The sequence below is a fragment of the Cyprinodon tularosa genome, unplaced genomic scaffold (genome assembly GCF_016077235.1).
Source record: "Cyprinodon tularosa strain WSP-4 unplaced genomic scaffold, ASM1607723v1 ctg741, whole genome shotgun sequence".
Lineage (NCBI taxonomy): Eukaryota > Metazoa > Chordata > Actinopteri > Cyprinodontiformes > Cyprinodontidae > Cyprinodon > Cyprinodon tularosa.
The window spans coordinates 765460-784152 of record NW_024039498.1 but is presented as its reverse complement, the minus strand read 5'-3'; the positions used below and the strand labels follow the sequence as shown (position 1 = coordinate 784152).

The following is an 18693-nucleotide window of genomic DNA, read 5'->3' as shown; positions in this document are numbered from 1 at the left end:
TTTTGTTTGGGAATCAGGAAAAAAACAACATGACAGGATTTAAATGATTTTTTTTAAAGACAGGTAGGATGCCATGAGAGGCTAACCTTTAGTGCTGAAGATAGCGCCTGCGTCATTTCCTCCTACTGATGCTGCGTGTCTTGTTTTTTAAGAGACTGATTTTCTTCATCTGTAGTCATTCAGGCGTGACCCCATTTGAAACAGATTTAATTTTAAACACGGTTTACGATTAAATAAACCTTATTCTATCAGTAAACACATACCAAGTAGTTTTTTAGAGCTTTTTGCTGCTTGGCAGTGGCGCCACCAGAGGGTGGCGAGGGGTGGCCACTGGCTAATCAGTGCAATGCCCTGGCCACATTACCATCAGTTTGGAATTTCATCCCGTTATGCACAGCCAGCGACGTAACAAATAAACCAAATAAATCACAGAGTTCTGCCTCACGCGCTGTGATTGGAGTCAGCAGCAGTTTACCAAAACTGAATTGGGCTACTTGTGAAACAGGCTGGCTGGCCAGCAGAGAGGTAAAAGATTACAAAGTGTTGGTTTATAGATCTCAGGTTACAACATTACTTTTTAAACTCTCCTTAAAAGCCAAGGTTCCCAAACTTTGTGGGTAGGAATGCTGCCTTGCATCAAGAAGGTTCTGGGTTTGATTCCGAACCTTTATGCATTGATTTGCATGTTCTTTCCAGGTACTCCAGCTTCCTCCTATAGTCCAAAAGCATGACTGTTACAGTAGCTGGTCCCCTACAATTCCTTTTTAAACATCAACATTTGTATTAAAATATTCTTTCTGTCATGATTTGTGGACATTAAGATCTAAAAAGAAGCGTCATCTCCTGGTCTTGGACCCTGTATTTCAGTCAAAGGGTGAAGTCAGAGTAAAAAAATGTGCACGCCAAGGAGTAGGACAGTGGCTAGAAGTAGGAGGGAATTTTGCTGGGAGTTGCAGGGAAGTGGGTTGCCATTCGGCTGGCGTTTGACTGGGAAGGGTCGTGTTTGGAATGGCTGCTACTGTAGGTTAATTGGCTTCTCTTAATTCTCCTTAGGTGTGTGAATGGTTGTTTGCCCTGTGTGTCTCTGTGATGCCCTTCGATGGACTGGCAACCTGTCCAGAGTGGACCCCGCCTCTCGCCATAGACAGCTGGAGACCCAGCACCCCTCGCAAAACAAGCTAGGATAAGCGTAATGGAAAATTGTTGAGCCCCACAGTAATCTGCGTGGAATTAAAATGGATAACATTTCATATACATTATTGTTAAACATTGTCTTGTTTCCAGATTAAAGGGGGTGTTTAAAATAATAGTATAAAAACAAGCTGTAGTAACTGATTGAGAAATATTCTCAGAGGGAAGCGGCTCACTAAAGTGGCTCAATAACTATGGGCTTATTTATCATCTGCATTCTGCACACTTAAAGGCATAGAGTACGATCTTTTATTTCCTGATGGATCATCAAAATAAGTGGTCCTGATTGTCAACCATTCGGGTGACATGTTTACGTGAGGCCGTCCTACATACTCGCCCCATTAGCTCTCTTTTTTGTGCATGCTCACTTTCAGCCACATATCTGTGGTGAGCTACGGTTTTAGACAGTCATTGAAGCTCAACCTTCTCACCGCGGTTCTTTGAAAATGGCCGAGAGTTGTAAGAGAAAAAGTGTCTACAAAGTGTATGAGAAGAAGAGAAAGGCCTCAGAAGAGGCAGATTGCGAGGAGATCTCTCTATGCAAAGCATTCTAGGATTTGGCGATACAGTGGCCCAATGTTGCCATAGGCTACCGCTACCCAACAGCGCCGACTGATAACAAAGATGGCGCAGGCACCACGCAGGGGAGTAGGAGTTAAGTGACCAACGGAGATAAAAGCAGTTATTATCTGTGCGAACAGTCAGTTAACTAAGTTTGCTATAAAGTCCAACATATAGTCCCCGCTGTATGTGGACACAGTGAGCTTGTATGAGCTATGAGAACAGCACATTTTAAACAGGGCGTGCACGAGGAGAAATGGACTCGTGCATACTCTCCGCATATTTTTTTTTAAGTTTCTTTCAAAAAGTACTTGACAATACCTTTAATAGAACCAGTTGGAAGTGTCCACTAGGCCTTAAAGTCAGAGCAGAAGCGGTGTTCTGTCAGACCAGCATACACATAGTCAATACGCATGTGCAAGTTTTGTACAAAAAGTACACTTTAAACTACCTCGACAGGCGTGTATCCCTTTAGTCATATACAAAAAAAAAAAATTCGTACAAAACTAAAAGGATAAATGGGTATTGACAATGTGTATGCTGATCTGACAGGGTATGCTCATCTGGTTGTCTGATTGTTACCGCCTTGCCGCAATAACAAGTTGAAGAAAGAAGATGAAAGCTGGGTTTGGACTCCAAGGACGTCCTCCACCATTTAAAAACACGCTAACCCTAAGTTATAACTGACCTTAGTGAAGAAGAATATTCATCAATATTTATCAGACTTTGTTCTCCAGGCTTCCATTGAAATGCTGCATCAAACAGCTTCTGTCATGATGGCTGATTCAGCCTTGCATATTATTGGGATTTTCTCAGCTCCTTAGCCTGTTTTATTGAGCCTCCTTCCAAGAAAGTGGGCGTCAGACAAAAGCAGCAGAGTTAAAAGAGGATTTTTCTCTTCCTAAAGTGAGGGAAGAATGAAGCAGTCTGGCAGTGCTCTTGTGTAAATGTGTTTGATTCTGCATTTCTAGCACTGGCCCCACATTCACGCCTAGATTTCTATTCTGCCTGCATATCAACGAATGTCAGCGCACACATATCCACCACATAGAGTCCTTCTTTTTTTTTCCTTCCACCTACCTTCGTCCCCATCATTGGCACTGACTGTGAGAATAGCAAAGCCCACGTCAGCGTCCTCATCCACATCGACTTCATAAGAAGGCTGTGCGAACACAGGCTTGTTATCGTTCACGTCGCTGATGAAAACTCGAACATATGCTGTGTCTGAAAATTTAAAAAGAGAGAGAAGGAGGAAAAAGGCAATTAAAACCAGAGGTTGCTCCTATTCTGTCAACATTAACATGAACATCTGTTTTTTTTTTCTCCTGGAGCATCTTTTAGTCACTTCAGTCGTGTGCATCAACACAACACTACCAGAGCACAGACAGGAAGGCTGACAGTGCCTCATGCAAAAACAGCCCCGTAAATCCCCAAAGTCATTACTGAACAACACTTTTTAGCATTTCTAGGAAATTCTCTGCATTGTTTTCGACTGTCTCACCATAAAATCCAACCTTTTCACATCTAAAGTGAGCTTCATAGAGAAACTGGATCTGTGCAAACCAAGACACTACACTTTCTCTGATATCTGCTTCAAAACACGCAAAGATGGTTTAGTTATTCACACCAGGGAGTAGCAATTGGTGCACAGTTCATGGAAAAAATAGTAAATGAATTTAGCCTCAGAGCTCCAACAAAGCAGGCTGTGCTGCCGGAGCTTTGCACGTGTTCAGGAAGGTGGGCAGGGAAGGGAAAGAAATGCAGGAAGTGAACAAGGCATGTTTTCACACCTAACACCCAAACCAAGCCTACAGTCTCGCTCTGTAGCAGCACTTCTTGCCAGCTGAATCCATCTTAGTAGCGTTGCTCCTGTGAAAACATGACAACTCACCTGTCTATGTTTGTGTGTTAAGATCTGCAAAGCCAACACAGAAGGTTCCAGTGGTTGACATGTTTCTTTCAAAAGGTTATATCAACTCATTATTTGTAAAAATCAAACATGCTTTCTGATGCTTACTTCCAAACTTTGTGTGTCTATTTGTTTTAAACAAGTTGTCTTTTTCTGCCATTCATTTTTATTTTGTTTAATTTCATATATAAACAATCTATAAACAAAGGTGTTGATGGCAGCAGCAGAGCAGATATTTCTCTCCAGTAAGGAGTCACAGCCAAACGGCAATAGACCAGATGAAGCTACTATGATAAAAAGCAGATTTCCTTCACTTTTTAATAATTAACTTTTTTTTATGCTGTTAAAAATGCCATGGTGGAGATATATAAAGAATCTATGGTGATTCATTAAAAATAAAACCCTCTCTTAAAAAGAAAGTGATGCTGTGTGACAACAGAGTGTAATACCAGGAGACATTTCTCCATCATAGAAACCTTTTATTTAACTGCAAATGTTCCAGAGACAGAATGATCGGTGATCGGTTCAGACACTGCTGGTAATATTTTATCAACAGCATTATAATTGTACTCTATATAGTTAGAAACCAAACCGTTAAGGAAAACAAAAGCACGTTTGATCAGATGCTTTCAGTTCTTGCTCACTGAAGGCTTCTTTGTTTTTTTATTCTAATGTTTCATTGAAACTGCTGAGCCTAAAAAGGCCGTCCAAATGCAACTTGCTCAACATGAGACTTTATTAGTGCTTCTGACCGCCCTACCTAGAAGCAGTAATAGAAAGAAAAATTGAATGGTGTTAGGAATCCAGTTTGTGTGGGTTGTGCTTTTGTTTGTATTCTCTCCACCACCAGGTGGCGCCTTGTTCTGGTTGGCCTCTTCACACACCTGCGGATGGTTACCTCATTAACGGCGGACTCTTAAGCTGTCTGCCACTACCTCAACGCCAGAGTGTTTGCCAGTTTTGGGTACTCTAGCCAAGCTGAGTTTTGCTGAGTCAAACTGAGTATTTGTCTACCTGAGTTTTAACCTTGCTATTTTTGTATTTGCCTCTCGGCAGGAAGTCATCATGCAAACTAGATGTTTTGGACCTTTTCCCCCCGGAAGGATGCTCTGAGCACCAAACTGAGCTGAGGATTCAAGTTTGTGGTTTGGATCAACTATTCCCCCAAGGATTGTTTGGGCGTCTCTCTGAGCTGGCAATTCATCTCCACAATAACCCATTCAAGTACCGCAGGAAATCTAACTGGCAGTCAGCTCCTCCATTCACCAAGGAAAAACCACAATCTGGGTATACCCTGTCTGCCCTCCAATGAACAAGACATTTACTGAAACAACCCACACCAACTGGATTCTAAAACAGACACCTTTTTCTGGAAACATGAGTCCACAATCTTAAATTCCCTTCCTCAAATCAGACACAAGTTTCCCACTGAGCCTGAACTAACCGCAGGATCTTTCCCTTCACTTTCCAGTGAACTACTAGACACATCTAGCCTGACATAGTCCTACTCACTTCTAGTCAGAATATGAGTCTGATACTGCTCCATAGAGCTGTGATTATGGGGCGTGTTTTGAACGAACCAGGAAAAAAAATGCCTCTGCACTCAATTGGATAGACCTACAACCAATAAGAGCAACGGAGTGTGTGATGTATGTTAAGCGAGGCATAGTTGTTGTCAACAAAAATCAAAGCGTGCAGTTGCACGCCTAGAATAAGAAGATGAGCCTTGATCGCGTTTCTCTGTTCCTCTTTTAAAATTAATTTGCTGTCTATATCTTCTAGAACAGACCTAATAGCAGAATCTACTCACCTCAACTCTCCAGCGGCAGCCATTGTTGTTGTCACCCAAGCACGCTTTGGTCACGTGGTTGATTACGTTACTGTTGATCATCTGTCCATCATCGTATAAAGCCCGCCCTGACAATTTGATTGGCCCGCCAGATATTGTGCTAGCATACTCGCGCTACTGTTGAGCAATGCCAGACCGAACTTCCCGACCTCAAACGTTGTCGGCGGGACTAAGTTCGGAATGGCACCCAGGCTTAGACACATCTGCAATCAACAACAATTATTGAAGATTTCCAGAGGACTTCATTATTGAAATTCACCAGAGCTATAGTGAAACTGACAATGCCCACGTGCATGGCAGTTGGATGTTGAAATAAATGGGGTAAAAGTGAAAAAAACAATTAGTTTCCTTTCCCATTCCTGATCCTCCATGGACGGGTTCGTCGTTGGATTGCCAACTTAAAGAGGGAGGATTTGCCAACGAACTTCTGGCCAGAGAAAAAACACGTTATATGTAGCCAACATTTGGAAAAAGAATGTTTTCAAGATGACTTGGATAATAGCGCGTTGTGACAAACACCAGATACAGCACTGGGACTTGATCAACAGCCGATACCGCACCGTTACGTCACAAACCAGTAGGTGGCAGGAGTGGTCTTTGACAAACATGGATGCCTCCAGCAAAGCACATTCAAATGAAAATTACTCTAAATTAACACTAATAATAATGTAATATTTAAAGTAGTTTCAGGAGTTTGAATTCTGAATATGACCGGACTTTTCCTTTAAAAGCTTTGTCTGCAGAGATAGTCACACACTAGACCACAAAGCCTCACAGTGGCTGAAGGAGCCAAAAATGAGATTAAATCATTCCACTGCAAGAAATAAACCACAGAGGTGTTTCATTGCGTTGATAAAGTGTTGTCTGATATTTAAGTGAAAATACCGATGATCACAGATCAGCATAAAACAGCTTAGAAGCTCATCATAGATTCAGAAGCTCCTGATGTGGGGATTAAAAAACTCCAAAGCCTTTAAAAAGGATTTAATTCAGTCCGTGAACAAAACTGAAAACCTCCATGCTCAACAAATGACAGAACTCATTCAAAAACATCAACATTGACTCTCACTGCTAGTATCTTTTCAAAAAACAGCAGATTTTATTTCAATGCTCCAGGATGACAACTTCCAATAGGTTTTATTCTGTGAAACAGATCCCAGCAGTTTTTAACATGCAAAGCAGGGGGCAGAGAGAACACAGCAACGGCAACATGAAGGAGAACGGCAGCTTGCTGAGATCCGGATTAACCATTAAAAAGGACCCAGAAAGAGACTTCTTCATCAGTGAAACATTTTGAAGCTCTCCATCAGGGCAAAAACTGCGTCCTAACCCCACTGAACCAACCCAATTACCCTTCACTCCCTTTGGGCAGCCCTATGTGACGCCCCCACCCCATTTTAGCAGCAGGACAATTCAAAGTACTGAAGATCTGGAGAAAAAGAAAAGAACGGTGCAGTGGCATAAAGATCAGAAGAATAATAATCCACCTTTAATGTGCCCCTGCCTTTTAGGTTTTTATTGTATTTATGCTGTAGAATCCAGTGATTTATAGAGGACCAATTGTGCCATAATCAAGAAAACATACAGAAATAAATGAAGGACTTTATAATAAAAAATAGATTAAAAAAGTAGCTACTAATATAAATTTGTGTGCAATTTAAAGTGAAAAACTAATAAAAATACAATATTTTATAATTTTCATTCTGAAATATTTTTGTTTCATACTGAATCAAAATTAAAAACATCTAAAAATGTTGGTGTGAATGAATATGAAACGTTAAAGAAGGTTGGAGTGGAAATACAGAACAATAAAACAAACACTTCAAGAAAATGTATGACAGAAAATAAGCGGGTTAAAAATAACTCAGCGTAAATGCAAAAATAAAAGTAAAAAATAAAAGTGGAAGTTAAAATATATATTTTTAGATGACTAATTGATCAATTGTTGAAGAAATATCTTATTTTTATTATTTTGTCACGTTTTAATGGCATACACATTCATATTGTTAGCTACTTTTTCCATCAATTTTATATTATGAAATCCTTCATTTATTTATGTATATATTTTAATTATGGCAGGATTGGTCCTCCGAATTCCTCCAGTAACTGAAGTGTGTTCACCATTAAATTTAGTGAATCTGGCCAAATTTATTAGCCCTTCAACACCATAACCTCCCATGGTGCAGACCAGGAAGCAGAGTTGTAGTTTAACACACATGCCTGCAGCTTCTCTACTGTTACCTACTCTTTTCTCCATCCAGACAGTGTCTTGCCCACGACCAAAGTCTAATAAATTAGCAATGATTCCCAATGGAGTAAATCACAATAATCTAATTAAAATCAAAATAACTCTAACTCTAACAAAGTTAAAACAATTAAATGTGGTCTGTTTAACATAAGATCTCTTACCTCTAAAAGTCTTTAAGTTAGTGCCTTACAGAAACCTGGCTGCAGCAACAGGTTTATGTAAGCATAAACAAGGGAACTCCTTCTAGCTATTTAAATTTTCACATACCCTGAAGTTCTTGGTTAGGAGGAGGAGTAGCAACAATCTTCCAGTCTGATTTACTGATTACTCCAAAGGCATTCAATACTTACAACTCTTTTGAACATTTAACATTTAAATTCCCTTATCCAAATTGCAAAGCAAGAAAATCTTCTTTTTGTAGCTTTGTATGATCCACCCGGTCCTTACTCTGAATTTTTTTAGATGAATTCCTTTCTGATTTAGTATTGCATACTGACAGGGTCATCATAGTGGGAGATTTTAACATCCATGCTAACACTGAAGGTGATATCTCTATTCTCCCACTCTGCAGAATCTGTTAGTTCAATCTCTAACGTTCTGCTCTCTCTGCTTTTTCTCAGAGTAGCTTCATCTGGTCTGTTCCTCTTTGGCTTTGACTCCATCCTGGAGAGAAATATCAGATGTGCTGCTGCCATCAACACCTTTGTTTATAGCTGTTGGAGATCGGCCTGTTTTCCAGTGTAGCCCTGTTTCTCTGACTGTGACTAACTGGATGTGCTCTCTTCATCCTCTGACATGGGAGCTGGCTCGGAGCTCGTCTGCCTGGCTGTGTGTTTCCTGGACGGGGCCGCCTTTTACAGCTGCTTTTTGTATCTCTGCTTCTGACTCCTTGATGCAATCAACTGGATTTCCTTAGATAGAAAACTTTGAATCTGACTGATCTGATGAACTGTAAAGTGACTTGAGATTACATGTGTTGTGAATTTGCGCTATATAAATAAACTGAATTGAATTTAATTGAATTTGTCTTGCCTTGTTACCTTCAGTCATGCCTTCTATTAATGCAAACTAGTCCAGTTTGTCTGATTAGTTCATAATCAATGTTTTAAATATGTGTATTTCTGAGCACAAGCTACAATAACTCATGCACTGACTGACTAGAGCTCTGCAGCATCATTAAAGTTCTAGAGAGACTTGACCTTTGGCAACTGCTTACTCTGATGAGAGAGGTATGAGATCCATGCTGTGAGCATAAAGGAGCTCTTTGTACATCCTTTCAGCATGTCTATACCTGGAGTCTGAAGAGGCCTCCTGTGTTCAAAAAACTGTTTAATAATCTTTTTAATTTGTTTTCTTTTTTGTTTTTTTAGGTCCCACACTTGTGCACACAAACATTCAGATTGTGCAAAGACCAATAATTAAAGGTAAAAGTCCGGTCATATTCAGAATTCAAAATTCTGAAAGTACTTTAAACATTAAATTATTACAAACTGTTCAATAAATGATAAGTGTTTTAACTAAGAGTAATTTTTATTTGAATGTGCTTTACTGGAGGCATCCATGTTTGTCACAGAACACTACTGCCAGCTACCATCATGGTGCAGTATCGGCTGTTGATCAAGTCCCAGTGCTGCATCTGGTGTTTGTCACAACGCGCTATTATCCAAGTCATCTTGAAAACATTCTTCTTCCAAATGTTGGCTACATATTACGTGTTTTTTTTTTCTCTGGCAAATCCTCCCTCTTCAAGGTGGCAATCCAACGACGAACCCATCCGTGGAGGATCAGGAATCAGAAAGGTGAAATAACAAATTTTTTCCCACTTTTACCCGATGTATTCCAACATCCAGCTGCCATGCACATGGGCATTGTCAGTTTCACTATAACTCTGGTGAATTTCAATGGTGAAGTCCTCTGGAAATCTTCAATAATTGTTGTTGATTGCAGATGTGTCTAGTATTTTTTTTTTGTTGTTTTTTTTTACTGATTAACGCTAAACTCATTAAATCTCCACAAACATATTAGTTTTAGGTTTAGATAATGATCCACTGATTATTCCTTGCTGACTAGACTTGTCCTTTAATAAATATGAACAAAATGTATAAAAATATTGCATAGATACTATTTAAGTTAGTATTATGAGTCATTGATGCGAAATCTAACTGGAAGGCTAACTACGCTAATACCACCACCTCCCTCTCTAGATCAGATCCCTGACAAAGATAAACCATCTGATCAAGAACCCTCAATGTTTATAATGTGGAGCCCAAATGTTTTAAGGGATTTTTTATATTGGTTAGATGCTGTAAATCAGGTCTTTGGTAATGAATGATACATTTTTCCTGCACCAGTTTTTGGTCCCAGCTCTCATAGGCATGCATGCATGCATGCATGCATGCATGCATCCATCCATCCATCCATCCATCCATCCATCCATCCATCCATCCATCCATCCATCCATCCATCCATCCATCCATCCATCCATCCATCCATCCATCCATCCATCCATCCATCCATCCATCCATCCATCCATCATCTTCTTCCGCTTATCCAGCGTCAAGTCGTGGGGGTAGCAGCTTCAGTAGGGAGTTCCAGACATCCCTCTCCCCAGCCACTTGGACCAGAGCCTCCGGGGGAATCCCAAGCTGCTCCCAGGCCAGCCAGGAAACATAGTCCCTCCAGCGTGTCCTGGGTCTCCCCCTGGTCCTGGTGGGACGTGCCTGGAACACCTCACCAGGGAGATTTCCAGGAGGCATCCTAACCAGGCCATCTCAACTGGCTCCTCTCGATGTGGAGGAGCAGCGGCTCTACTCTGAGTCCTCCTTGGATGACGGAGCTCCTCACCCTATCTCTAAGGGAGAGCCCAGACACACTACGGAGAAAATTCATTTCAGCTGCCTGTATCCGGGATCTCTTTCTTTCCGTCATGACCCAAAGCTCATGACCATAGATGAGACTAGGAATGTAGATCGACCAGTAAATCGAGAGCTTTGCCTTTTGGCTCAGCTATCTCTTCACCCCCACAGACCATTCATCATTCAAATTCAGCCCTTACATTTTTTGTGTACTAACTGCTCTATGTCAATCCGCAGTCTCCCCTTTGTCTAGAGAAACAATAAAATAATATGGTCTGTTTCTCTCTTTTTTTCTATGTCCCCTTTAGGTATGCACCCATCTGACTGAGCAGCTGTTTGTTTCTCCATCTTTTTTCTTAAGTTCTTTTCTATGCAGGGATTGCACTGGTGAGTAAACAAGAAAGAGGGACGGGAAAGAGAAGGATCTGAGCTGTGACACCGAGGGAGGCAGACAGCCTTTTTTGCTGAGTAAAAAGGGTTGAGATGAAGCAGACATGGAAAAATGTGATGAAATGTAGTGAAATTTGATCTTATGATCTCAAGCTTCTGTTATGAAGTGGAACTCAAACAGAAGGAACCCTGCAGAGTAGACAGTCCATCCATCCGTCCGTCCGTCCATCCGTCCGTCCATCCGTCCGTCCATCCATCCATCCATCCATCCATCCATCCATCCATCCATCCATCCATCCATCCATCCATCCATCCATCCATCCATCCATCCATCCATCCATCCATCCTAACTCTGTAATTCTGTCGGACCATTCAGCACCAATTAACAATGTGTATCTCGGGTCACCAACACTGACAGCCAACCCTTTGGAAACATCCAGTATAGCAGCCTGATGGTCGTTCTGAGCTTTGAAATGTATGTTGAAGTTACCAGAGTTGGGTTGTCCATGTTTTCCAGGCCGCGCTGACTCCCAGCCATCCACAGACTGAACCTCCAAAAGATATGAGCTTTTAGTTTCTCTATCAAACACAGCCTGCGAGTAGATGAAGCCAAGCTCTGAGTCGATCCTGAAGAACTGATGATCCCCGCTGCGGTCCTCCAGCAGCGAGTAAGAAATCTAAAAGGAGAAAGGTGGAGAAAGACAGGCTTAAGCTTATAAGGTACCCATTTCTACACCTTCAGTTGATTCGGAGGTTCAACAGTGAAGTGTTGTTTAATGGCAGACTGTGACGAGGTTTACCTTCCCATTTAGGCCCAGGTCCATATCATTGGCTGATACCTGGAAAACCAATGTTCCTGACTCTGCTCCTTCAGTCACCGAGGCCTCATAGATTGACGAGGTGAAGAATGGCACATTGTCATTAACATCTAAAGGGTAGAAAGAAGAAATAGATACATTCTTGTTAAAGTCGGTACGACCTAAGAGTTAAGACCTCTTTAAATAGGTCATAGAATGCAAAACCGAATTTACATTTTCATAGATGAATAACGATTGTTCAGTGGGTGAAATGGACGTACAGAAAAGTTCAAACCCCATGGACACCTCCTTTCTCTGCAAATCTTCTACCATAAAACGGGCGAATCCAAACAAAGCACCGAATTGACGTCAATTCGGAAATGTTGCCTTATTTGGTTCTGGCTTGTACTTTTGTCAAGCCCGAAATTGACACACGGACCAGCCCACTGGTTCACTATTGTAAATGCAGTGTTCCAGGCTGCATGGAGAAAGGGGAAAAATTTCACAGTCCTCCCAAGGATTTAAAAACTCGACAGGCAGGGATTATTTTTGTCTATCTGAAAATCTCTGCAAAGGTTGATGCTCAGCTGTTTATTTGTTCTAAGAATTTTACCGAAGACAGCTTTCAAAATCTATGATGCATCTTTGCTCAGGAGCTTTGCTCGTTGTAAACCAACCAATCAGCGTACAGCTCATCTAAATATTCATGATCATACCATTTCATTCTAGGGCTTATAACCAGACTTGCATTAGGGCTCGTAGAACAGCAAATATGCCATTTTCAGCCCAACCAATGTTACACACCCTATTCAGAGACCTTAAGGACCAGCACCCAATACCCTATAGAATCATTTTATGACCACTTTAAGGGGAATTCTGACCCATAATCACTGATATGGTCAATATTAAAAGAGAAAATAAATGTAAAATAAAATTTTCAAGGCTTCGCTCCTTAAATGTATGTCCATGGTCTTGTTTTTTTTTGGCTAGATAGTTTAAAAAAAAATTACCCACAGTCAGTGTAGGTACCAGTTCTACTAGGGCCCTCCGCACACAAGTAAGGTTTGTGTCAACAACAACCGTTTGTTTTCTACAACTAGAACAACTGTTTATTTGTCTAAAATCTCGACGTAAGTCATTTATCAAATCATCCCATTTGTCCTCCTCTGCCTTCAGATCTTAATAAAAAGAATAAAAATAAGCTGAGACTTTTTGTGTCAACTTGTTAAATGGCAGAGCGCAATCTTAGAACGCAGTACTTTCCTTCAAGACTTATAATTATTGTTTTCTACTTTTGGCTACTTTAGATCGTCAATAAAATGTAAAATATTAGCAAATATTGGTAATAATATGTCAAGACTCCAAAAGAGATTTTATTCTTAGGAAACGGTTGCAATACAGTTTGTCCGAGTGGAGTTGCCATATATTGGCATCCTAAGATGGGGCGTGGCCCCAATCAGATCTGGTACCTACAGCGTCCTTTGTTTTAAGTAATAGAAGTCAGAGCATTAATCTAAAACCTGAGTTATATGAGACAAATAAGATGCTTGGAACAAGAGAGGAGATTTTCTCAAGCAGTAAAAGTCAAATTTTAACAAAGCTGATTTATGTCCCAAAGCATTAAAGGTTGTTCTGAAAAGTGCCACACTTTAAATCCACTGCTGCTTCACAGCCGCTTTTCCTCCCGTGTCTTTTGAGGAAATGTCTTAATCTTTGAATAAAAAATTGGGTCTTAAATCCATTACACACCTCCCTCCTCTCCCCAGAATAACTGCCTCTGGAGAAGTCTAAGAGCTTTCTTATTAAGACAGTTAAAGGCGAGGGGGAGGGTTAAGAGAGAAATAGAAGTTAGAAGAGGGACAGTAAGGGAAGAAGGAGTCTGTGAGAGTTAATTATTTCTTACTGGATAAAGCACAGATGTGACAGGACCGGTATGTGAATGTGTGTTGGCTGTAGAGGAACACAGGAAGGCTAAGGGCGATCTACAGGAGTTATGGAGTTAGGATGAACATTAAGACACCAGACTTCATTCAGATTTACTAGATATTTTAAAGACCAAACGATAAAGATGAGAATAAATGAACCAATATGCACTCAGGAAATGGAGATTGAGCACCACTGTCCATGGAGCTCTCTTAGAGCATAAGATGAAGAGCGCTGAGATGCTCAGATGGTTGTGGTTATAATCCTCTCAGATCTGCTGCAACTCGTACGTCAATTTAAGATTCCCCCTGCATAAGGTTAAAATGATATGTGTCTGTGCCCCACAGTGATAAACTATATTTTCTTTCCAAGTTTGAAGACATTTCTCTTCCCATCCAGGAAGCTTTTTCAATTCAAAATGTCAAAAATTAGTGTGGAGTTCCAGGCTTTATACAGTAGCCCAACAAAATCTTGCTTTTTTTCAGAAAACATGCAAATTGAAACAGACGAACGGGTCCACCCCTTAGGATTGGGGGTCGTTGGCAGTGTTGGGAAAGTTCTCTTTCTATGTGAACTAGTTCAAATTTCAGTTCACACATTTTAAAATGAACTAGTGCAGTTCATAGTTCATAATTCAAAATGTTGAACTAAGTTCACAGTTCCAAAAAATGAACTAGTTCATAGTTCTTTTTTTTTCATATATTGCTCAATTACACCATAGCCTACTGTAGAACCACAGACAGCAATTATTTTATCAGTTGTAACACTGAAACTGTGCATCAGATTTCATCTTCATATCCAGTTTGAATCCTTATCCAACCAGGGTTTACATTAGCATTGAGGGGACAGCATTTCCCTTCACACTAGTAGCAGCTGCAGCTTTCACCCCTACTATATTCTCAAAAACATCAGGAAAAATTTGCTGCTTGAATGGTCCTTTTTATGAGGAATTATTAAAATAAAAACAGGAAAGTAGTCTTTAAGGTGCAAATGGTTTTTAAATTTTAATAATTTTTTCCATTTGAAATTCCATTTCAGAATATACTAAAAAGGAATCCTGGAATCCTGGAAAATTATACCAGGCAGGTTTAACAAACAAGTTACATGAATAGTTAAACCTTCAAGAACATTTTACTAACACAAACTGAGGGACCAGGCTGAGGTAGGAATTTAAGGTTACTGAAGTGCGGATTTTTGTACTGAAAGCCAGAGATGGGAAGTAACGAAGTACAAATACTTCGTTACTGTACTCAAGTAGATTTTTCTGATATTTTTACTTTACTTTACTACTTATTTTTATGGTGACTTTTTACTTCTACTCCTTACATTTTTACACAAATATCTGTACTTTCTACTCCTTACATTTAAAAAAATTGGCTCGTTACTTTAGTTTTGAATCATTTCAGTGGAGTTACCGTTATTATTTTTCAAGTCATCAATACCAAATTCAATCTAATTGGATGGGAATCTACGTTGCATTTGACGCACCACTACAAGATGAATCGACAGATTTGGTGGTATTCAGATTCGCGGCGAATCATTGCAGCTTGGTGGCGGTGGCGTTAGCATAGTAGTATGGACGACGAGATGATTGAAAATGAACACAACGGAGATCTAGTCCTATTGGCAGACATCCATTTAAAATGTAGGCAACGGCATGAAAACAGTGGTTTCTACTTTTACTTTTATACTTTAAGTAAATTTACAAGCCTGTAATTTGTTACTTTTACTTGAGTAAAGAAGTTTAATCAGTACTTCCACTTTTGCCAGAGTATTTTTTAACACAAGTATCTGTACTTTTACTCAAGTACGGAAAGTGAGTACTTTTGCCATCTCTGCTGAAAGCCGGCGGCAAAGTTTGCTGAGCAATGTAAGATAGTTGCCATCATTCTCACCGACCACCTGGTCATAAACCTGTTTTAAGTGATCATACTGCTGCTTTGTTGCCTCCACAGTCGTCTCCATGCTGCTGTGGCTTCCACGCTGCATTTTGTTTTGATGACGCACGCGGCTGTAGGCTACGACACTGGTAGCTGGTGTTGCCAGATTGGGTGTTTTTCCCGCTACATATTAAGGCTTGTTCATGGTGTGATTTAGCCGGGATTTCGCCTGGAGGGCTTTATAGAAATCTGGCAACCTATTTAACGAAGTTAAACTGAGAGAGCGTGCCGTTCACAGACACCAGAATGAACGAGTTCACAATAACGTTCATCAGGCAGTAATACAGTACGTTCAGTTCACGTTCGCCCAAAATATGAACGAGTTCATGAACTTTCGTTCAATGAATGCGTTCAGGCACAACACTGGTCGTTTGGCTTCTTTTGCTGGCCTGTAATCCTTGATACCTGTCTATGTCTCTGAAAGGGTGGTCTTTAGAGGGAAATGTTGGCCTGGCTGAATGGGCGAGGGGTTCTGTTACCCTTGTAAGGGGGTGGGGGATTTAATATAGCGGGAAGGAATCATCTTTAAATTCTGAGTCATCCTCCTCTGTTTAAGGTTGGTTTTCCTTTCTTAACATTTATGGCTTCCTCTCAAGCCACCTATTTTCTTTGTCCAAAATGTGAACATTCTGGTCCTCAAAAGAATGTCCTTTATCCATAAGGTGTAGATGTACCACTGATTCTTGTCCCGAGGAGGTCGCTATTCTATGTTGGGCCATGCGTCTGTGGAGAGGTTGTTTGGTTTCCCCAATGTAAAGATAAGAGCATTCCTCACTGCACTGAACTGCACACACCACTCTACTCATATGTGGTCTGGGGATTTGGTCGTTAGAATTCACTAGCCTCTGTTTGGTTTGAAATGTACTGTGAATTTGTGTTTGGAAAAAAATGTCTTGAGGTTTTCAGAGACTCCAGCAACATATAATCATATCTATCTACTCTTCATCACGTCCAGGATTCACATAACATCATCTTCTGCTCCAGGCAAAAGAAGCAGGTCATCAATTATGTCAAAGCTCCTCATTAAAAAATCCAAACTTACCATTTAAGGCTTAGATCATGGAAAACGATAACTGATTTATCCCTATAATAAAGAGCAGATCAGATACAGCATTTCTCTGGTAAAATGATGCAGTGTTAATAACTGGAGCTTAGATGGAATCAGGCTCAGAGGCGTAGCCATAAAATTTTTATAAGGGTGGCCAGGTAATAACCAATCATCCAATGACCCTGATTGAGACATAAAAATCTGGTTGAACTGTAAAGTGCCTTGAGATGACATGTGTTGTGAATTTGGCGCTATATAAATAAACTGAATTGAATTGAATTGAAAAAAATGTATTTATCTTTAAATTAAATAAAATTAAATTAAAATGAAAAATATTTCGAAATATATATATATATATATATATATATATATATATATATATATATATATGTGTAGATGTGCAAGATAAAAAATGTAATCTTTAATAACTAGTAATGCATCATTCAATATTTCCCCCCTAGGACGCAAAAATTTACCCACTGAATCTCGTTAAAAGTTGTACATGCGCAGCAGCTCCTCCACAATACAAAGGTATAGGAGAGCTTAGGGTGCAGCTAAGCAGCGACCTAAGGTGACAGTAAGTCACCAGCATGAATTATGGTTTGTTTTTATAAAGTGTTTTATGGCGGAGCCAGGGAACCGACCATGTAGGACGTGTTTTGCTGGTGCTCTGACGGGATATGTGTTTAATGAACATTTTTGCACCTCTTTACACTCTTTTTGAACAAACTGAACTACTAGTGAACGAGAAAGCACATCGGTTGTGCAACCTGTAAGTACAGCAGTTAAACATGGGAAAAAACGACAAGACTGGCCGCAACAAGGTTGACCACGAAGCTCCTGCTGAACCACAAGCTGATAGCATGCTGCTAGCCAAGATGCAGGAGATGCTGAACGACTCACGGACTGATCTCATTAACAGGTTTGAGAACATTGTTTCGAATGTCGTTAAGAGGGAGATCTCAGCCGCTGTGACGCCACTAGAAGCTAAAATTGTTTCGTTTGGGACTGCTATTCACGATCTGGAGCGGGCTGCTAATGATCAAGACGGGAGGCTAGCTACCATGGAAGCTTCGGTTAGCTCCTTGAATGCGTTGGTGGACACGCTGTCCAAGAAATGTGAAGACTTGGAAGGTCGCTCCAGACTAAATAACATTCGTCTCGTGGGTATACCAGAGGGATCCGAAGGTCAACAGCCGACAAAATTCATATCAACGTTGCTTCAGGCTCTGCTAGGCCTTGAGGCTAAGCCTACCCTTGACCGGGCTCATCGTACATTGCGGGCCAAGCCGGCAGAGGGGGACCCACCGCGGCCGTTTGTTGTCCGTGTCAACCTGTTCCAAGAGCGGAATGAGATTCTACGGAGGGCTCGTGAATCATCTCCCTTACTCTATGAAGGAAAACGGGTGTTAATTTTCCCGGATTATTCTGCCTCAGTTGCTAAGAAACGCGCTATGTTCGCGAAAGTAAAGAAGGAGCTCCATTCTTGCCCTGGAATCAAGTTTGGGCTACTTTTCCCTGCAGTCTTACGGATCACCCTTCCCAATGGGCAAGTTCACAAGTTTGAAGACCCAACCCTCGCTGCAGACTTTGTTGGTAAAAATATTAAAGCTGTGGTTCCTCCGAGCACAGTTTAATTCGGGGGTGCCTCTACCCAAGGATGGTTTCACATTTTTGTTGAAGAACTGTAATAACCAGTGCAATAAGACTGTTGCATAATACATTTCTGTTCTCAATAGTGCCTTTTAAGTACTTGGGATACACTGTGGATATAGTTTATATTTTGGACATTAAATCTATTTGAGAAATAGATGGGGTCGGTTTAAGGAGGTGGGGTGGGGGTGGGGGGTTGGATTGCAGGGGGAGGTACACTACTTTGTTTTTTTTGTTTGTTTTTTTTTTATTTTTTTTTTATTATTTTTTGTTTGTTTTTTGTGTTACTCTGTCTCTCTTTTCTCAGGTGACCGGGGCGACTCATGTTT

General features: G+C 40.6%; 1 protein-coding gene across 1 annotated transcript in view; it reads right to left on the bottom strand.

Annotated features, from left to right (window-relative positions):
- Positions 1-18693, bottom strand: part of LOC119773099 (neural-cadherin-like) — a 348848-nt gene that overhangs the window by 78827 nt on the left and 251328 nt on the right. The window contains exons 14-16 of the mRNA XM_038269917.1: positions 11804-11931; positions 11494-11680; positions 2833-2976 (exon numbers count right to left, since the gene is read on the bottom strand). Of these exons, the coding sequence (XP_038125845.1) occupies positions 2833-2976; positions 11494-11680; positions 11804-11931 (459 nt within the window). The remainder of the gene's footprint in view (positions 1-2832; positions 2977-11493; positions 11681-11803; positions 11932-18693) is intronic.